Here is a 22,670-nt window from a genome sequence, read left to right as displayed (position 1 = left end):
AAGCACATAAACCACACTGAGGAAAATGACTGAACATTCATCTCCCACAAAGAGCTTGCTGTTTGGAGATGTCTGAGAAACCTGATACACTGTCACTGTTATGGATCCACCAGACAAGTTCATGAAACCATGCATTTAGCTGATAAACTCATGTGTAGGTGCACTTTTCTGTCACACCAGATGCTTCCCAAACAACCACACAGAGACTTTTTATTAATTATAAATAATGAGCTGATAGCTTAGGCTTGTCTCCAGCAAGCTCTATACAACTTAAATCAACCCATTTCTACTAACCTATGTGCCGTCTCAAGGCTCATTTACCTCATCTGTGAACTTCCCAGGTTGCTTCTTCCGCGTCTGCCTTACAACCTCTCCAACTCCACCCTTCTTCTTCCCATCATTCTCTCTGCCCCCAAATCCTATCTAGTTATAGGCCAATCAGCATTTTATTAACAATAAGAGCAACACCTATTTACAGTGTACAGAGATTGTTCCACAGCATTTCCCTCTTTTTGTCTACTTAAAAAGGGAAGGTTTTAACCTTAACATAGTAAAATTATATATACACACACACCAAAGACAGTTATCAAGTAAGAATTAGTTACAATATTCAGTCCATTTGTATTTGGCAAAATAAGAGAAAATATTCTACTCTTCATCTTATCTCGAACTTGTCTTGTTTTTTTAAAAAAAAGGTATTGCCTTGTGGCAGAGTGTAGATAAAAAATATGGATTAATTTAAGTTATAAGAGCTAGCTAAACACAAGCCTCAGCCATTGGCCGAACATTTATAATCTATAATAAATCTAAAAAGGATAGATTATTGAATCTACTTTAATCTAAAAAACTGCTAATCTCAAAATGTTTTACATTAGTATGAATTCTGGTTAATTAATACAAATTTAAAGTCATTTTTGCTACATTATATGTATGTTTCTATTCTTGTTTGGGGTATTGTGTTTATGCAACTCATTTAAAAGTGTAATGCATAATTTAAAAACAGGTTAGTCATCTACAGTAATCAAATCTATAGTTATCAATATAATCAAGCTTGTAGGCATATTAGGTATGTTTTCAAGGCTAAACATATATATTTAGATAGATATATATGGTCTGCAAACACTTCAAAGACCTACAAAATATGGCATTTAAAGTATTTAATAACCTAAAGTTTTTCATGACAGTGAGACATGTCTGCTCCTGACAGCACCAATCTGCTTCAAAAAATGATGATGGGCATGAAGAACCTCTGTATGGAGTTTGCTTTCTTCATGGCAAAAGCTAATTATTTGGGCAAAGAAACTGTTCTTGCCTTGATTGTTGACAGTTACTGTTCAAACTGAACCAGAAGATTTTTTTTTAAAGTAGCTGCCAAACTTTGCCAAGACAAGGTAGGACAATCCTTCAAAATTCCCTGCCAGATATACTACGCCTGTAGGCAAAAGACAGATGCCCCAACATAACAAAAGAACTGTTTTGATGACTGTTCAGGTAGCCAGATGTCACTATTGCTACATAACATTACACCCTTCTGGGTTTTTTTTTTTTTTGAGTTAAAGACTAAATAATTAGACTTATTGTTTTCCTTAGTTATAATAAAAGGTAAATTAGGTGTAAAACTTTATACTCACAAAGATAAGAAAGCTGACTGGCCTATAGCTAGGCAGAATATCATTAGGAGCTGAATTAGACTAAGGGAATGCTGGGAAGGAGGAGGAGGAGTTGCCAGCCAGATTCAGAAGCAGCAAACTCTCAAATGCCTCCACAGATCTGAGAGTATGGCATTTAACAAAAGAGCTTCTAACACAGAGACATACCAGCTTTCACAGCACCCAATAGCTGCTCCAAGAAGATGCATGGTTTCAAAAGACCTTCCGCCTCCAGGCTTTGCCTTTGGGTTTGGCAAAGCTACCCACAGCAAAAAGCGGCCTTCCACCTCTTCAACTTCCTAGATGTTTCACTCAGGGAATCCATCTTCTCATCCCGCCAAGACAGGGAGACTAAATCTTCCCCCCACATGAAAAATCTTTGGACCCTCTTATACTCAACAGCTAATGGCAAGCACTGCTTCTAAGACTGGTGTTCTCCAAGGACTAGGAGAAATTGCCTGCATAGCTAAAAAGCTACCTCATATCTGCTCCTTTATCCCTCCCAGATCTGTCTAATGGCATTTGATAACTAAACGTACTGGCAGGTCATTACTTTGTTAAGCTTCCTGCTAAAATACAGACAAGTGTGCCTCTTTAGCAGGCTTCAAAGTCCAGGATTTAACAGGTTTCATGAGTATCCTAAAAGTAATAGTCTTTTGCTATGACAGATACCTACAGGTTCCTGAAAAAAAGTTCTATTTTTGCATCAAAAATCAGGTCTGGCAAAAAACTAACAGTCTTCAGAGCCTATTTTAACCCCAACCAGTTTCAAGCACATTTTCTGGTCACTTCTGCTGTCTGGGCCAAGACAAAATACTCTCCAGGCAATGCCAATACCTGCACCAGTTCCTAGGACTTCATCATTGGTACCAACTCTCCTGGATCAAGGACACCTGCCAACTAAAATCTGGTTTTATCTGATACACCTGAGCCTCACCTATACAACCAGAGCACTTCTGACAGTTAATGACTTCCCATGGCTAGCCCCATTTATAGGGCCAATAATAACAATATTTTTTCTCATAGCCACCTGTCTTCTCATCACCCTCAAAAAGCAGCTGCCTGAGGACTCCAGGATGACAGTAAACTGGATGCCACTCCAGCCAAAACTCTCGCTGAACATGAGCTCACCAACTCCCAGCTCCTCCCTCCCCCATGTCGCCCCATGCCCACAGAAAATAGCCGGACTTGAGCCAATGGCCCTTTATCCAAAAAGGCTTAAAATGTTGGTCCTAAGCATCACCTCAGCTCTCTGTTACCCATATACAAAGAGTCTGGAATGTAAAACCGGGCTGGGAAGCCTCCTCCCTCTGGAAAGCCTGCCAAGCACTGACCCCTCCCTAGGGAGGGTCAGGACCACTCCCATAGGCTATTTAGGCTGCCATTCAGAAAGGGAACACCAGATTCGGTCTAATCTGGTCTAATTGAAATATTCTGCATTGGCAGAGAGACTCTTAGAAATATTCCTAACAGCACGAGCCTGCCCACATCCCAGCTATTTGGGAGGTGGAGCTGGATTTGAGGTAACACTGTGAGAAAAAAAATACACTATGAGAGCTTGTTTTAATAATTTCCTAATGAGAAAAACCAGAAGGAATCTTTCATATCCATCAAGGAGAAAGAAGGGGTGCATTTCCCCAGTAACCCCTGAGGTTTTCAGTGCCAATACTAAGAGTCTGCTTTGTGTCTTTCATATAATCTTTTCCATGTTGGAAGAAAATGATCATTGATTTTTCAGCACTCTGGCTGAGGAAGGAAGTTCAAGTTCAAGGGTAGCCTGGACTAAGCTAGACTTGACTGTCTCAAAAGAACAAAAACAAGCAACCCAAATAGATGCATAAATGTACACACACATTTATATCAATAATGCATATTTTTTCATTTTCCAACCAATTATAATAATTCCTGACATTACACTCACTTGGATAAAATCACAGCTATGGGCAGTCTATAAATCCACAGCTAGAGCTCACAAAATTAACATATATAAAAGTCTTAGCTGGCAGTGATGGTCATGTCTATAATCCCAGAAGCTAGGAGGCTGAAGCAACTTCACTGGTTCCAGGCTAGCTCCAGTACAGTGTCATATGCCAGCTCCAAAACCAAGTACCCAACCAAGGACTTTATCTCTAGGTGCCATATTCAAAGACAGGGTGGCAGACTATTCTTAAGCTCTTTGCACAAAACAAAATCAGAATACAGGAAGCAGACCAAAATCACAGCAGCCTTCAAGCCAGGTGTGGTGACACACACCAGTAATGGCAGCACTCAAGAGGAAGAGGCAGGTGGAGCTCTGTGATCAAGGCTAGGCTGGTCTGCACTGTGAGCTCCAGCCAGGGCCACACTGAGACCCTGTTTCCACTCTGCTTACAGCCCTGCTCTGCCTTCTGCCATACTCTAGGGACTCTGAGCCTTGGCTTGGTGAAGAAAGGTTTTCTCGACATCATCTGTAAACAGAACAGTATTCCTGTCTTTTAGGACACAGCTACTGCTTAGTACATACTGCAGTTATGGACTAAGATACTCAGCAGCTGATGAACTCACCTCTGTAATAAAACAGGCAAAGGTCAGAAAGCACAAACCAGCGTTTCTTCCACAGCTTCATGCCGGTACTGTCCTGCATTAAACAACAGATTGAAGATATTTCTGATATACATTTTGATATGCATGTAACACAACCTAATTAAAAGACCTATCAAAAAGTTCTGATCTGTTACTTGCATTGCCAGGTAACTCTAGCATGTTTCAAAAGGCCAGAAAGAATATTTCTACCATAGAGAAAGGATGGATATTTGAGAATGCAGACATGCTGCCCTTGATTTGATCACAATGCTTATGGGTGTGAAAGTCACATGGTCCTTCATAAATAAATAAAATTTTTATATTCTGACTAAGGAAAATTTTCAGGGACTTGTATTATGTTAATTAAGATGGTTGTAAGCTGACTGTTCTCTGAAGAGTGGTGCTGTCATATAAAGAGCAGGCCGACGCCACCTGAAACTCCCTCTTCTCAACACGTGAGCTTGTGAGGAGAGAATAGGAGGCATGAAATGGTGTACAGACTCACTCTGCTAACCACGTTTAATAAACATGTTAATCACCAACAAGAAGCAAAAACATGTGCATTGAAATTATTTCAAGAGTAAGATGATTAAAATGAACAAGAATGAAAAACCTTAGTAGATAAATTTAGTGAGTAAATATTCTTCCATCTGTGGTTAGGTTTCGCTCATCCTGCAAGAGACTGCGTTCCCTTTAGCTAAAGCTAAGTGATCTACTTCATAAAACTATCAGCTTCAAATGAGATCACACTCTTTTTTTTTTTTTTTTTTTGGTTTTTCGAGACAGGGTTTCTCTGTGAGATCACACTCTTAATAATATATTTCTTGCTAATCTAACAGTGATCTTAAAATGATAGATATAAAATACGGGTAGAAAAAACATCCTAAATGTAAAATGTTTATCTTTAAAATGGAGGAGGAACCAGAAGCCCAACGGGAACATGCTTGTCCTTCGGATCTTTCTTCGGATCAGACAGGAGAGCCACAAAAATTTTAAGGACACATATCCATTGCTAAACATTCATACCAGTAACACTGTGCCATAAGGTCCAACCGTGGGAATGAGAAGCAACATCTGCAGCTGTTTTACTGAGTGGCCATTGGCCGCCAGTGGGTCTAACGGTGTCAGCTACTTAAATATCTGCGGGTTATAGGGAGCAGGTAAGATGAACACGGAGTCCCTCTTACACCCTCTTACAATCTCGATATGCAGAGATGCTTGAGCATGGACTTCAGGATGGTTCTCGGGGAAGCAGCATCTCAGGAGTACTGCACAGCAAATGTACTATGTGTTTGAATGAGTAAACGTTATTAGGGCCACCAGAAGTCAATCACTGACTAGAAAGAAATGGATCTGCAAGATCACTAAGCCACTGATGTAATTAAAAAAACTTTTCCTTGAGTTTGGAATTGAGCCCAATGTGGCCTTGAACTTGTTTGCCTTGCCGGTGCCTCCCGAATACTGGGATTACAGGCATGGGCCACGAGCCTCGTTTAAAGTGCTTTTAGATTCAGTGGCCATGGGGGTACCCACATGTTTGGGGTACTCTAACGAGACATTTAAACATCTATGAGATGTGCCAATGACCAGGTCAGGTAACTGGTATGACTGCCTGGGATAAGAGAGAGTGAAAGGCAGGTGTAACAGATTGCATGCTGGGTGTCATCTCAGTTACTGGTAGTCACTGTCTGAAACCCACAGGAAACACAGCTTCAAAACAGTAAAAACGAATCCCTCATTTATAAAAATCCTTAGTCACCAGCTTCCCAGACAGTCATGCTTTAACCCTATCCGAGAGGAGATAAGTACCTGCTTATACAGCCAGCCGCGCCTCACCACAGGGGCGTTAGGATTCCTTTTAATTGAATTGGACCTTTTTCCAAAATTATGAACCTTTTTGGAGGCACGTGACGTCTAAACAGGAGAAAGCAGGGCAGAACATATAGTATTAAGGGTTGGAGCTTTAAGATTTTCTCTACTTTTATCATTTTCATCTTCTTCCAGATTTCTCTGATATTTGGAGGAAAAATTATAACTCTACTTTTGCAGGCTTATTTCAAGTATAAGAACGGTACACAAAGAAATGTAATTTCTAGGTTACGACATTAATTTTGCCCTTAAAAGTTTAGTTGATTCAAAATTTAATAATTTGAAATACTTCTTACTATACAGAAAGATGAATTTCAAAAAAAGTTAAATCTGAAATACAAATGGTAAATTTATACTTACAAAAATAAAGAATATATAAAAGTTTAGTCGATTGAACAGAAAGCCTATTTCCTTATACAAACATCCACAATGTTTACAAAATTACTGAATATCTCCACTCAGTAGCTACAAGATATGCAGGCCTCTAAAATTTTGTTAATCTATATTTGAAGCTATTCTTTATGCCATTACTACTATTATAATTAGTACCATGCAATAATAAAAATGTAATTATCATTCTCTAATTCCAATTTTAAGTCTACAATGAGTAGTAGCAATAGCTACAAACGGATACTTTTTCTTTTTTTTTTTTTTTTTTTTATTTTTTGAGACAGGGTTTCTCCGTAGCTTTTGGTTCCTGTCCTGGAACTAGCTCTTGTAGACCAGGCTGGCCTTGAACTCACAGAGATCCGCCTGCCTCTGCCTCCCGAGTGCTGGGATTAAAGGCGTGCGCCACCACCGCCCGGCCAAACGGATACTTCTAAAAAATTAACACTAAGCAGATTCACTTACTCTGCCCACAGGGCTCATGGGATGCACAGCATAGTCTGAAGCCATGGTGTAATTGGAAGCTTCATTTATCATACTTATAGGTCGCTCCTTCTTTTCTTCAGATGTCATGGCCGCAACAGTCCTGCAAAGACACCCATGCTGCAGCCTGCTGTCCCTGTGAAGAGCGCCACAGCAAGGCCTCCCCAAGTTATAAAGGCGGCCTGCTTTTCAACAGGAGTTACCGTCAAGTTATACTTCATGCTATTACCACTTTAAACCAACACTTCTACTTGCAGCTCATAAGCATTAGTGCAGATAGTCTTGGTCATCAAATTGAAAAATTAAAAAAAAAAAAATCAATGCAAGGGTTTGAGCCACGTGATTGGCATGCACAAGGCTATAGACTCAATTCCATGCATCTGCACGTGCACACACACAAATTACAATGTTAACTATTCTAATGTTATAAATAACTAATAGCTGAACAGTTTTATGGCATATAATGTAAAAAATGGTGGGAGAGATGTGTCCAAAAAAAAAAAGTTGATAGAAAATGGTTAATTACTACAACCCTAGACTGTAGGTGAGAAAACAGCTCCACTCAGTCCAATAGACCAAGTTTGCAGATTTCTTTACCTGGTATCCTGAGCTCCAGAACTGAGAGCCAGAATTTAAGTTCTCAAGAAAGAGCTTCTAAAATTACATTCCTCAGGAAAAGTTTCTCTGCGATAGTAAACAGCTTACACTGATATATCTGACTGCATATGTCCAGATAAAGAAAGCTGTTAACTGCGCTGGGCCATACGTGTGTCATACACGGTTCACAGCAATCCCACGGAACCCGACTTCAAAGACAGCATGCCATGACACTCTTTACTTACTGATCGTTCACAACAAAGATACAGTTATCCTGGGATGGCTGTCCTGTGACTGGATGCTTGCAGGTCACTTTCCTTTCATTGTGGCTGAAAGAATAAAAGAAAAAAATGAATTATGTGGGATACTTCTATAATCATAAACATTTCTCTAATAGTTTACAGTAAAGCATCTACATTAAAACTCTGACACTGAAGTCACTGAGCAAACGCAGCTCTCCTCGGCTTCCTGCGGTGTGCTGCAGTGAGTGCGGAGCACAGACACAGCACCACCACGTCTGAGATCTCAATACTTCATAAACAAAGTGCTGCTGACCAGGGTAGCTACCATCGTATCTTCTATTTCTCAGATGAGCCACAAACACAAAGAATGAGCATCTGACAGGCTCCTTTAATTCAGGCCCAAGTTTGGCGCATTTCAGAGAGGAAACACCGCAGGGGCATCAGTACACTATGCTCTCATAAAGCTAAGAATAAAGCGAATGTTTAAATCAACATATTCTTTAACAGCTTCACATATGTATATATTACATTCTGGTCACATGCATCAGTGCCACCCTCGCTTACCCCCTCTTTTGTGTTAGTATGCAGAATTCTTTAATGGGTGCCCACTTGGCCTTGTGAGAGGTAGTTGGTATCCAGCTATGGCTCTTGAACATTGTCTTTGGTACAAAGCAGGGGTAACCGATCCAGATTGCAGAGGCAGAGAGACAAAGATTCCTCTCCTCAGTTCTACCAAAAGTGTCTCCTGCTTCTCTGCAAACCACATGTTCACACTGTATTTGCCATTCTTTCCCACAGCTCACCAGGTTTGCTTTGGTTGATTTTACTTCCAAAGGCTCAAAATCAGACCAAGAATATCCTTGGTTCTACTGTAATGTGTCCGGCAATGTCGTCCAAGGAGCTTCATACGTTAGAGAATGAACTGAGCACAGCACAAATCTTGTGTTTGCTTACACATTTTGTTTCTAAATCTGTGGAAAAACACTATTCTTTTTTAATCTGTGGAAAACCCCTACGAATGCAGAAAACTGCATCTAGAAGACACAGCCACCAAAACTGATAAGACAAACATCTGCACGCACACAATACCCACCAGTTGCTCCTAGTTCATGGGGTATTTATGAAACACACCATACCTAATGATACAACTTCATGTTCCGTTCTAGACAATCACTCTAACACCTGCCAGTAACTCATATGCTGAAGCCCGCCCAACAATGCCCACTTCCTCAAGCAAACTGTATTCCCTTTCAAAGGCAAAACTGTTATAGCAGCCTCTGCCTTTCCTAACTTAGAAGACTGGATTGTCAGCTCTATGAGATTTCACCCTTATTCCTGTATCACTATTGCTTTTAACCCATTTTCTCCACAAACTCTGGGCTTGTCACAGCCTGAATGTGTGTGTGTGTACATGTACGCGTACACACATACGTGTGATGCTGTGCATGGCCATGTGTATGCATGTAGGACTTGTAGCGTCCTGCTCTATTGCTTTCGACTTTACTACGTAGACAGTCTCTCTGAACCAGAAGCCTGCTCTTAGGCTGGGCTGGCTGCCCTGCAATCTCTTGGAATCTGTCTTTCTCAAAGATGGGGTTATTGGCATGCTATGCCACACCCAGCATTTGTGTGTGCTATGCTATGGGAACTCGGGTCCTCATGCACACAGAACAAATGCTCTCAGCACCCAGCCTTTTCCTCAGGCTCCATACATTTAGATTCTGGGCTGCTGCTGAAGCTCAGGAGTGGAATATATGCTTAGCATGCTCCAGGCTTTCGTCTTGAGCTGGAGGTAGCACTCAAAAACAAAACTAAACTTGTCAAGAGATCTGGTACTCTCCATGAATGAAAAGAGAAAGTAGAAAAGATATATTTTTCTGTTTTTTTAAAAAATGTAAATTTGTGTTTCTAAGAGAAGTCTTGCAAAAGGGGATAAAACTCAGGTCTTGACTCACAATTGCTAAAGAAGGACACAGAACACTTCTGTGGCAACCCCTGCTCCACCTCACTCTACCCACGCCTCCCAAAAGTAACAGCCTAGACAGAAACTCTGAAATTTTGACAAAGACGCTGAAGTATAGCTTTCCACAGTTGATAGTTTCTGATGAGGGACTCAGTATTCTTTAAGGGGCTGGCCACTGGGAGTTTGACCATGTTCCATTGAGTATATGGGCAACACAAATTGGACTCCCCCCCTTTTGTTGGGGGGGGGAGTCATAAAGTGGGAGAGGGAAAGGCCTGGGAAGACTGGGAGTGGGGTGTGATCAGGGTGCATTATGTGAAATTACCAACCAACCAGCAAAAGCATTACGTTAAAAAAAAAAATTAAGACTTGGAAAAAAAAAACCACACTTATAGCCATGGAACTAATGAGTTCCCTCGTCTTGAAACCACTGCAGCAAGGTTGGAAAGCCGCACTTAAAGACGATGATGGCAGGTGCTTCCTACTCTCCTCTTTCCCTCTAGAACATCTCTATTTGTAGAACAAGATGGGGGTGGAAGGGTGGGAGGGTGGTCATGGTGGGTGGCAGCGTGCGTGCGTGCGTGTGTGTGTGTGTGTGTGTCTATTTAATAGAAGACATCTTCTGCATGTTGGAAACTGTCACTGGAATCTACTGGGTGTAGGTGGAGTCTACAGTATGCTAAACATTTTATCATGTGCAGGAGAGTGGTCCACATCAAAGCAGCCCTGAAAGGCCCCTGTGCCTAGGGAGGGAAGCCTGCCTTGCACAGCACAGCCTTTGATAGTGAGCTCCACTAAGTGGGAAGCATTTCTTCACTATCCTGCATTTCTCCAAACACAACAGAATGACATGGACATTCCTATAAAAAAATCATATACTTTTCCTTTTCTTTCTCTCTTTCAGTTTTTCAAAACATGGTTTCTTTGTGTAACTATTCTAGCTGTCCTAGAACTCACTCTGAAGACCAGGCTGGCCTTGAACTCAGAGATCTGCCTCCCTCTATTTCCCAAGTGCTGGAAATAAAGGCGTACACCACCACTGCCCAGCAAATTTCTAGTTTCTAAAATGATATGAGCCAGAATTACTGAAGGAACACTCTCACCCTTCAGACCACTGACAAATGAAAAACCTTGTTCTAAAGCCTGTCAGCAAAGTGAGGGCCACACAGCACAGTTCTTTAGAGTGTAGAAACCAACCAAGAGGAGCAGATATAAACACTACACAAGTTAGTACATAATGACTTCTTTGAATCAAGTATGTATGGGTAAGGACTATTTCCCAAATTAAAAGACAGAATTTTACAGGAGGGGTGTCTGAGTGATAGGTAACCTGCATGAGGTCCCGAGGTTCAATCCCCAGGACTTCATCCTTATTGTTTACCTTGTCCTTTTTACGTGGGTACCCTATTAGGCTCAAACTGACCACAGTGTCCCTGTACCATGTACACAGACTGTAACAGTCCAGAGTGCAGTTTTTCTTGGCATTTACTTTTTGGGTTAGGCAATGCGCCACAGCCTTTCTTCTCTAGAGTTCTGTCAGGCAAACAGAGCAAAGTCCATGCCTAACTCAGCAGCAGCAGCAGCAGCAGCAGCAGCAGCAGCAGCAGCAGCAGCAGCAGCAGCAGAAATAACGGCACTGTCATAAGCCCACACAGTCCAATCAAGCCTAATGGCTAATCTGTAACCCATACGGAGGAAATCAAATCAATGAGACTACACGGTGGTATCTCGGATAGAGAAGCGAAGTGCAAGGCTTTCGTGGACACAGCAGCTTTCCGTGTGGGGTACAGAGAAGACTCCTGCTAGCAGACTATAATTACCGCACGCTCTCTAAGGGAAAAGAAAGCAAACTGGCCAGTTCCATCCTTTGGGAAGTTTTGGGAAGGTCAGGAAGATGATTTAATCACAACATAAGATTTCTTGAGGCTGTGCCTCATGGTCTCAAAAATGCTTTAATATTTTGGCCGATAACTATCTTCTGGCTATGGCTATTCTTAGTACTATAAGTTCCCTGTAGAATCATTTGCTTTTGTTGTCTTAAGAAAAACAATTTATTTCATAGTGTGCTAGTCTGATTCTGTGATTATAACAAACTATCTCAGGTTGTTAATTAAGAGAAAACTTTGGTGATTCAACTAATTAACTGACTGCTTCCAATACTTAGAGCCTTCCAGACAGGACATTCATGCTGAGAACCCCGCTGAGCAAGCTCTACTCCCCGGGCTGCAAGGCCCAGCAGGGTCCCTTTGTGGAAGCCTGCTCTCAGTGACCTAAGGACCTCGTGAAAGGTCCTACCTCCCACTGCCTCCCAATAGGGACTCGAGGGACCAAGCCTAAATGGGCCTCTGAGGGATGCCCAGCATCCAAACTACAGCATGTGGCTAACCTCCGTGACTGCAGCAGAGAGGGAAACCACTGCTACTGCGCTGCCAATAACAGCTAATGTGATCTTTGTAATGAGAGACTGTAAGCTTTTTGGGTGGTGGTGTTTTAATGTAACTGGCAACAAAGCTGGAAATACAACCATTAAGGAAAAAAAAGTATATGTTTTAGAAAACTGCCCCAAAGATCTTGTTGGTCTCGTTAAGCTAAGACGTGAGTCCACATGACCTATGAATCATCTCAAGGGAGAAAGGATTTGATTTACTGAAAGCAAAACAGGACTGCACGGTGAGGCTTGGCAGCTGCAGCCTGCTAACTCGTTTGGCAACCACTAGCAAAGCCGGCATTGCGTTGCTCCGGGAGCCTGGCCCACAGGTCACCACATACCTGCAACTGTGAGAGCAGGAGGCAGAGGCCTGGGGGAACCGTGGAAGTCGCTGTGCTCCTCCCAGGTAGGGCAGAAGCCTGCAGCCAGCAGCTCAGACGTGTGCGTGCAGCCCATTTTGTAACACGTCTATGCGGCAGAAAGAGCACCAGAGCTCATATGCTGTTCAAGTTTAGTTGACAGCTCAAGGCTGTTATACAAGACACCACAAGGCAGTTGTTATATTCTCTGGCTTGCTCTGAAGTTAGAGATGTTTATCAGTAGAATTCATACCACCATCATTGACAATGAAACGTGATTAGCTTTAAAACCATGCCTGTAGTCGCTAGTTAGTTATTAAATTCATGAATTCAACACTGGCTCAAGACAATGTTTATATTATTAAGTGGAAAATTCACTAATGCTTTATATAGCAAGCTATTTATTTTCATTAACAAACAGGAGGGAAATATTATTTTGAAATCTGTCCACCACAATCACGGTTTTACCAACTTATTTACTGACTAAAAATAAGCTGGCATAAGAGACTGGGCCTACAATTAAACTCAAAATTTTAGGAACAGAACAGAAAAGAAACACCCTGACTTTCTTGAAAAATCCAATTCTTGGGCCTGGGTTATGTGGGAAAGCAACCACACAGTTAGCAATGCGAAGTATGTAACTGTTTAGAAACACACGAAGCAAATCCTCATTTCCTCTCCCCACAGCAGTTCCAAAGGCCTTTAATTCAGCTCTAAGCTTCCAGACATGCGCTTAGCCCCAGGGATTCATTTACCTGCCATGCAGATCTCCTTGGGGCTTAACCCTTTATTTCCCACCCTTCTCCCCGCATTTAGGAAACAGATCACCTCTGACATCTTGGGAGAGAGGAGGGAAACCAAGTGTGTGAGAACCTCACTGGGGTCTTTCCCAGCAGGGCACAGCGATCACTGGTGGCAGTTCTCACGGTGACAGCACTGCTGTCTTGCTGTACTGGGGACCTGCGCTTGACAGTCCTCAGAGTCCCTCTGAAGTGGGGTCATGAGTTACACTGCATAGGCTGACCCACCGGCCACGGCTGCCTTCCCTCAGATGGCCACATCCTTTCTACAGCTGCCCCTGCCCTGTGGTCCTGCCCTCACCGTCTGCTGCGATGGCCCCCAGGGCAGGCAGCAGCACAATCTGCTCAGAAGTCCGTCCCTTCCCCCGGGGACAGGGCGTGCAGACTAGGACACCGCTTTGCTAGGGTTCCTCCAGGCCCCGCAGCCAGCCTCACCACAGCAGCACGTCCATCTGAAGCTATCACGAAACCTCCAATTCCCATCTAATTTAAACTCAATGCCTTCCCGTCTTGCTATGCTCTCAAGCTTTGTAGCCGTTTTGTTCTCTTAGTCAGCTGTTCCGATGAAAATTATCACCTCAGCAGATTTAGAAATGTTATGTCACATTCTCCTATCACAGGTACCACAGAGTACAAATGCCACCAAGGCATGCATCACACCAACAGGAACTGAAAATCTGGTTCAGCCTAACCCAGGAAAGGGGCTTAAAGCTGGGTGGGAAAATGTGAGCCGGCTGCAAAGAGCCAAGCAGAAGGCTGAAAGTCTCCTTAAGGACTAGAACAGCAGTGCAGAACCCGAGAGCACACACCCCAGGGAGAGTATAAACTGCCCCCCGAAAAAGCTCTTAAAAATAAAAATAGCATTTACATTACATATACCTATAAAAAGAAACACTTGCAATAGATTTTAAATAATTCTGAGGTAACTCAAGAATAATTCAATTAGCACTACGCTAGTTAAAGACAAAATGTTCCTGTCACATTCACCTGAGCGTCACAACAGGGCTATATCTTGGACCACTTGGTAAATTAAAGGCAAAAAAAAAAAAAAAGACTAAAATAATTCCAACCCACCCCTTTACCCACAGACAAGTGGTTATGAGTGCGACTTAGGATGTTTACCCTTCCACCCCAGACAGGGTTTCTCTTGGTAGCCCTGGCTGTCCTTGAACTCAGAGATCTGTCTGCTTCTGCCTCCCCAGTGCTGGGATTAAAGCTGTGTGTTATTACTACCTGGCTAGGATGCTTGTCTTAATGAAAACAATAGCTAGCATTGTACGGTCAAGATAGAAATATGAATTTAAGATATATATAAAAATTTAGGATGGCTGGGTTATAGTGACGTACCCTTTAATCCCGGCACTCAGGAGGCAGAGGTAGGCGGATCTCTGTGAGTTCGAGGCCAGCGTGGTCTACAAGAGCTAGTTCCAGGACAGGCTCCAAAGCTACAGAGAGAAACTCTGCCTTGAAAAACCAGAAAAAACAAAAACAAAAACAAACAAACAAACAAACCAAAAAACAAAAACAAAAACAAAACAGGGTGATTGTCTGCCAAGTATAAAAAACTGAAGCCATGGCGTTTCTGGTAATGGGTAGAACTCATCCCCTGAGAGAAGACAGCCTGCACCACCTCAGGCACTGGTGCACTGCAGCTGTGCATCCTGGGAAGGTGGGCGGTGCTGGTGCTGAAGTGGGGGGGGGGCGGGGGCTGCGCGTACACAGAGCAGCTCTATCCCTGAGGTAAGGCCACTGGAGTGCCACATTCAGGGCGGTCTATCTACTTCTTAAGTTTCCATTGCAAATTACCAAATACATTTCTCTGTGCCTGTTACAAACACATGTTTTTCTGATCCTAAGACATTTTAGAAAGATCTTTAATCTACATCGATGGAACTACTTCTTCATGTAAAATGTGCACCAAAGAAAAATAACAACATATAATTGGAAGGATAGAGTGTTTGGTAGCATCAAGCCATATTAATGAGTACGCCTTACCAAATCGTGGTTGAACTAGAATGTGCTAGAAGAATTGGTTGCTAAAGACAAATACAACCGGATGTTTCCTTGATTTAAAAGATTATGGCTACCTGCATCATCTTTAATATGAAAAATGACACAGACAACTACAGTTTACTGGACAAGGAATACGGCCTATGCTTAGAAGTTACTGTTGACCTAGAGTGGAAAAGCTCATACAAAGCCACACAGCACAATAAAAATGATTACGGGGTATATTACAGTGGTTTAAAGGACTATTCAAAAAATGGCAAAGAAATTTGTACAAAAAATATTGTCACAAAACTTAGAACCTCAACTTAGAAACATTCAACAATATTCCCTTTGTCATTTAAAAACAAGAATGTATGGGCTGGAGAGATGGCTCAGTGGTTAAGAGCCATCTCTCTGCTCTTCCAAAGGTCCTGAGTTCAATTCCCAGCAACCACATGGTGGCTCACAACCATCCGTAAAGAGGTCTGGCACCCTCTTCTGGCCTTCAGGCATACAGACAGAATATTGTATACATAATAAATAAATAAAAAAAAATAAAAACAAGAATGTGGCATTTAAAATTATATAACCTATAACTTCACGAATTCAGACAACTCTACCACTCCCTAATGAATGCTAATTAGTAATAGTCCTTAGTAATATCGATTAAATAGACATTTATTGTACCACTGGGAAGGAAGCAAACAGCAAACTAGAAAAAAAACAAGTTCAAGCCTTAGTTCTTAGGCTGTCACTCTAGACACAGAACACACCTCTACCCTACACACTAACCACACAGTTTAATCTAGACATGGAACCCACCTCTACCCAACACACTAACCACACAGTTTAATCTAGACATGGAACACACCTCTACCCTACACACTAACCACACAGTTTAAAGCACTCTGACTGCTTTGGTGGGAAGGAAGCATTCTTAAGAATCAAACTTGAGAGCCAAGTAAACCATACAATTCAAATAGAAAAATGTTAATGATTTAATTTACTAGTCTTTTAAAATTTTTTATTTTTAAATTTCATGTGCATGGTTTTTTGTCTGCAAGTATTTAAGTGTACCATGTACATGCAGTTCCCGAGGAGGCCAGAAAGGGGAGTTGCGCACCTTGGAACTGGAGTTATAGATGGCTGTGAGGTACCATGTAGATGTGGAGAACTGAACCTGCGTCGGGGGACGAGCAGCAGGTGCTCTCAACCACTGAGCCAACTCTCCGGCGTCTTAATTCACTTATTGTTCACTCCACAGTGTTTATTTATTTTTAAAAAACTACATGAGCTGTGTTGAAACAATTTTCTCATGAGCATAAGTCAAATAACGCCCATGTGAAACAAGTTCAACTTCCTTTCATCTATTGCTTTTCATCCATTCAAGTGAGTCCTGCAACACAGCCTCAAAAGCAAGCAAGCCCATAACGACAAAAAGTAACAGAGCTGTAGACAAAATGTGGGCAGCAGAGTAAAGTTTACCCAGCACTTAAGGTCCAGTTTAGTCACCAACCAATTGCTGCAGGGTGCCCAGGGCAAGAGCTGAGTGAGGCCCACTTCCTCTCGGAGATGAGTAGAGAGGGGACAACTACCCACGAGGGCAGAAGTGTGGGCCTGCACCTGAGACACTGACTCCTACAAGCTGCTGTGGAATGTTATCAGCTGGTTGGGTCTGCGGGTCAGGCTTGGAACTCTGCAGTAAGATGGGATCTCTCGAATACAGAGATTCTTTTCTCTCACTTAACTTGCTTCCTAACTTTAGTTATTCATGCTGACATGTGCTCAAGCATCTAATATGCCCAATGTTTTGTTCTGCTTACCACAAGAGAACGAAATACAGAGTGGGAGCCTGAAAAGGGCTGAGACAGCCATTTGAGTTACCACAGCAGCGTCTTCCCAAGGAACTGCCTTCTACTACTTTAGAGCCAGGGAATCTTGTAGGTCCACAGCGAGTCATCTCCCTGCAGCGATGCTTACCATCCTTCTGTCAGATTTAATTTCCTGTTCATTCAAAAAGACGTTACAGCAGACCCTTCTCACTTGAGCTTTGGTGGCAGCCAGTGACCTCTGATGTCATAATGCCTCAAAACCGTCTTTGTCTGAGCTGTGTGTGCCTCATCTGTTCCGAGGCACCATACCATGGCAACACACTGCTTTGGTTTAAAACACAGACTTAAAAACACGTTCAAATATTTTAAGTGAATTCATGATAAATTTTTAAAGGGACTAGAAATACCCATGACTTTTCCATACACAGCGCTTCTTAAATTTTCTAGCTTTGGGCTAAGTCCTAGGTAGAAGCTGAAAACTCAGCAACTTCAGGGAAAAACTGTGAATCTCAATGCTGTCAAGTTCAATAAAACAAACATGAAGCCCCATTTCTATGCTTCCAAAACTGTAAGTAAAATATACTACCTTGCAAGTCATAAGGTGGCAACCTAGCCCTTAAATTTGAAATCCTACATAATGCCAAAAATAATTATTCATATAAAAACACGTATAATAAATCATTCCTATTTGTTATATAAAATTGAGACAAAAATACTTATTAGCAATTATTGCCCTTTCCTCATATAAATCTTCTATTCTTAAGTTGGAATCAAAACTGCCGCTGAACCTTCATAAAAAGCTTAATGCCATAAAAGTCACTAGGAAGACTTAAAAGCTCCAATATGCACAACATAAACAATGTATCCATAAAGCAAAGCAAAGAAATTGTAATAAGAGAGCCTTCAAAAATAAAAGGAGGCTCAGACAATATAACTTTCTTATATCATGCTTTCCAATGAAATACATTTATATTGTAATTCAAAGAAATTTGAATTGGTATTTCAAGTAAGAGTAAATTCTTAAAGTCACATTTGTTGGCCTCAACAACTTATGTTCCTAAAACTTCTTCCAGTAGGAAAAAAACACTGTCTCTAATATAAAATTTTCTGCTAGCATTTTGTTCTTAAAGTTTAGGTTAGTAAGGATTCCTACTTTGAATCACAGAAACAGCCCCAGATTAGAGAAACAAAGGAAATTTAAGCTAAGTGTTAATTTAAGCTATACTGAAATTTTTAAACATTATTCATCAGTATTGTCCATATTTTCCAAAAGAATATTTGAAGAATTATTCATCTAATTCTGAGGTGGGTATACCCAACTTCTCATCTGAGTGCAAGGTAAACTGATTTGTTTAAAAAAAAAAATCTTGGCTTTAAAGTAAATCATGTCTATGATATATTAACGTAGCTGGAAGTTAAGGACAGACAAAGAGGAAGACATTTCTGACACTGATTTCTTAAAATGGCCAAATCATGTGCAAACCAGATAAACATATGCACATGACTCTAACAGTTTAGAAGTATTAGGATATGCAGACCCTCTGCGCTGGGTACCTGCGTGGGACCGGGTGCAAGAGTGATCATTAGAGACCAGTCACTGACAGCACGGTGAACAGACAGTCACTCACCTCCTTCAAGACACCGGGACCGGGGATGGGAACAGACTCAGCTCCTTTGTCTCTGAGCGGCTCTCAGTGAGTCCTGTGAGGACCAAACACCAAGGAAACGCACTGTGGCTTTCAGGCTGGCCTGCCACTCTGAAGTCTGACACCACACTGACGTCACACTCTAGCCTGTCATTGCAGCCGCAAATTAAAGCAGCTTCTCCAGGAAGAATGTGTTATGATTAAGCTTGCCTTCTAGCCAAAAAATAAAATATGACTTCAATTTCCTTAAACGTGGAATAGAAAATGGGGTGAAATACCAAGGTATACGATCACAGATAGCTTTCAAAGGGAATGCTTAGTGAGAAACTTAAAATAAACGCTCTAAATAATTGGGCATTTTCTGCTTGTAAGCACACTAAAAGGACTTCTTTTGATTTTTTTTTCTTTTTTTCGAGACAGGGTTTCTCTCTGTAGCCCTGGAACTCACTCTGTAGACTAGGCTGGCCTCAAACTCAAGAGATCCACCTGCCTCTGCCTCCTGAGTGCTGGGATTAAAGTACCCCCCCCCCCCATTATACTATTTCAAAATTCAACACATGAAAGACAGAAAGAGAACTGAAGTTCCTGTCTTCCGCCCTGCAGAGACGATTCACTACTATGTCTAGCACCTCACCGACCCACGCGGGCCTAACCTCACAGTCCAAGTGGCTTCTGTTCTTACCTTAGTTTTACCGAAGAAACTGAGGCTGAGTCATGCTGCTGATAAAACCTGGAACTGTGAGTGTCCCCACTGCCCAGGCATTTTGTTAATGATCAAAATACAGTCTGCTGAAATACACCTTGAGACCAAAGGTTGTGTACACAGGAGGTTACCGCAGCAGACCGTTCTCACAAAGGTCCCATGTCCCTAACTTTCATTAGATGGCTTCCTGCTACTTAGTTAACCCTGGGCACTAACAGACACCCATGTTCAATTTCTAGCTATAAGTAATTAAAAAAAGTGTCACTGTGTATCTTCCGGCATTTTTGTGTGTTTAGCTACAAAGGATAATTCCTAAATGCGGAAAGAATATCAGAGAGTGTGTACAGCTTTAGGTCTATACTGTCCTCTTTAAAGAGCCGACAACTTATACATGCACTCCAGCACACCCCATTTCTTCATTCCCTGTATCCTGGCTCAGACCGAACACTGACGACCACTTTTCTTCTTCGCAGACCTGACAGAGAGAATGCGCCGTGCCGCTCCACGGTTCTGCCCGCGGATGTGCGGGCCTGCAGGCGACTCCACAGTTCTGTCTGCGGATGTGCGGTTCTGTCCGCGATGTGCGTCCTGCAGGAAGCGGTCCACCATAATTAGTGGTCAAAGGCAACCACCCTGGAGTCTGGTGCCAGACAGGTCACCTAGCCTCAGCTTTCTGGTAAGGAAAACAATCTAATCCCATGGGTTTTCTGTGAGAGTGACAAAAACCCTATCAAGCCACCTAGTCAAAAGCCGACTCATTTAATGGCTGACCACATTTCTTCTACAGTCCATGCCTTTTTCACAAGATGGTAACTTATATGAGAAGGGCAAACTACTTTACCAAATGTACTGCAAATACCTTGTTAGAATGTTAATGGTATAATACTTTTAAAATATGTTAACTGGGGCTATCTTAAAACCGAATTTAACACACAGTCTAAAGCACCCCCTTTCTCTGAAACTGCTGTAACAAAAATTAAAACCAGAGGACAAAATTGCTTAATTATATAGTCTGAAATATAAGAAAGCAGGCCAACAGTTTGCTAAAACCGGAAGGTTGTACATATGGCTCATAATCCTCCCCTTCTTTTTTAGGTTAAGATTTTGCTAATTTCAATTATAATCAACTTAAGACTTTTTACACTAAGAAAGAAAACAATCCCAGTCTTAGAAAATAAAGAAGTCAATAAAACTAACTTCACAATCCAAAATGCAAAGGAAGAGTCCCTTTAAACAGCAGAAATCATTATCAACAGGTAAAGAGAATGAGAGCTATAATACAGAAGGCTTATTATCTCCCACAGGAATTAAGACTCTATTACCTGATGAAGAGTTCCTTAGCAGGACAGTTCTGTAACAAAGCCTTCCCAGCTCACTAAGCCAAACACAATGTTCATATGCGAGCATCTAGGAAAGCCCAGATGAGAGGAGTGTGAGGTAGAGGCCAGCTTTGCTCACTAAGCCAAACATAATGTTCATATGCGAGCATCTAGGAAAGCCCAGATGAGAGGAGTGTGAGGTAGAGGCCAGCTGTAGCTACAGTGAGACCGACTGCTGAACTTAATTTATCAAAATGATTCCACTGAGAGATGTCTAGGCCTGGCGATGCACAGCCCTTGGTAAATTTTGGAGGGCATTTCCTAAGGACTGACATGGGAAAGTGAGGGGTGGTGGGAGAAAGATTCACCATGAATGTGGGTGGGGATTCTATGGATCTAACTGAGAAGAGGAGGAGGCCAGGGCACACGTGCAAGCTCTATTCTTCCCACGAAAGTACGTGAGCACCGCTGACATTATCTGTGGACATCAGAGTTCAGCTTCCCAGCCTTTCTATGTGGACCCAGCAACCAGGACTGTCCAGTGTGCAAGTAGCCATTATCGAGCTTCCTCGCCTTCTATTATGCAAAAGCCACTCAAACAAATCCCTTTGTACTGTTCTGTCTGCCTGTCTCTCTCACAGTTTGTTTGTTTGTTTGTTTATTATGTATACACTAGTCTGTCTGCATGTATGCCTGCAGGCCAGAAGAGGGCACCAGACCCATAACAGATGGTTGTGAGCCACCATGTGGTTGCTGGGAATTGAACTCAGGACCTTTGGAAGAGCAGGCAATGCTCTTAACCTCTGAGCCATCGCTCCAGCCCCCACAGTTTTTTTTTTTTTTTTTTTTTTTTTTTTTTTTAGTTTTGATCCTCTACAAAACCTTGATTAGAAATGAGCTACTTTTGGCCAAACTGCATGGCTCCCCATGCATTTCTCCCCTGCGTCTAAGCTCCTGGTGCTCACTGTGAACTGGTTAAAAGCAGCTGGCACAAAACATGTCATAGCCTGAATGCTACACTGTCTTGAAAGGTTCTTTTTTCAGCTAATTAGCTCATCATTTTTCAGTTTATATTCATTCAAGGTTTCAGGACACACATAAACTACCAACAGATTCTTTGCTGCAATGTAACATGACCGTTTCCAGTCCAACTTCCAATAGCCATTGATCCCTTCTAAACCTCAGAGAACAGTCTTTATTGTATGTTTCAATAGGTTCTAGTTTTCCAAACTCCTACCAGAATGGTCCTCAGCTCGGCTTACATCATTCTAGGGTGCTCTAGCCTACATTTCCAAACTCCTGCACATTCCTCTCACATGTCATTTCTCAAAACCTAATGCCCACATTATCAGGTTTAGTTACAGCAGTTCTACTCCCCAAATTTTTCTACCAGTTATTTTTGCCCTGTTCAGGCAGAATCTCTGACAGAGGCAACGTCAGGGAGGGTCCACTTGTTTTCAGTTATGTGCACCCATCACGGCTGGGAAGGCATGCCTAAGTGGCCACTTCCTCACCAAGGGCTGGGTGTTAGTGGCTGATCACGTCACAGCAGACCAAAAAACCGAGAGAACGCTACACAGGAGCGAGGGGCTGAGTACAGTCTTCAAAGTTCACCTCCTAAAAGTTCCACAGCTTCCCCAACTAGTGCCACCATTTAGGAAGCTGGGTTCAATATGAACACTGGAGCACATTTCAGATTAAAATCATGACAACCTATCCTGTTTTAAGGAAACAAACAATAAAAAAAAATACCAACTACCCAGATGAGCAAAATAATGTACTAAAAAGAAGGTTTCCTATTATCCTAGCATATCTGATTTAGATATAATCCATATCAAGGCA

At 42.0% G+C, this 22,670-nt stretch overlaps 1 protein-coding gene across 27 annotated transcripts in view; it reads right to left on the bottom strand.

Annotated features, from left to right (window-relative positions):
- The window catches only part of Plekha5 (pleckstrin homology domain containing A5), a 167,307-nt gene that overhangs the window by 61,859 nt on the left and 82,778 nt on the right, over positions 1-22,670 (bottom strand). For 26 of the 27 annotated variants that reach the window (XM_041678866.1, XM_041678964.1, XM_041678875.1 and 23 more), the window contains 4 exons: positions 7,793-7,876; positions 6,933-7,053; positions 6,021-6,125; positions 4,194-4,266 (listed from right to left, as the gene is read on the bottom strand). In XM_041678866.1, coding sequence (XP_041534800.1) covers positions 4,194-4,266; positions 6,021-6,125; positions 6,933-7,053; positions 7,793-7,876 — 383 coding nt within the window. Of the gene's footprint in view, positions 1-4,193; positions 4,267-6,020; positions 6,126-6,932; positions 7,054-7,792; positions 7,877-18,788; positions 18,862-22,670 lie in introns of those variants that run through there. The other variant, XR_005976676.1, reaches the window with a different exon arrangement.

Source organism: Microtus oregoni, unplaced genomic scaffold, assembly GCF_018167655.1.
Source record: "Microtus oregoni isolate MIOR12 unplaced genomic scaffold, Mior012 000002F_ref0000024, whole genome shotgun sequence".
Lineage (NCBI taxonomy): Eukaryota > Metazoa > Chordata > Mammalia > Rodentia > Cricetidae > Microtus > Microtus oregoni.
Note: the sequence above shows the minus strand (reverse complement) of the source record. Positions and strands in the feature narration are given on the sequence as shown.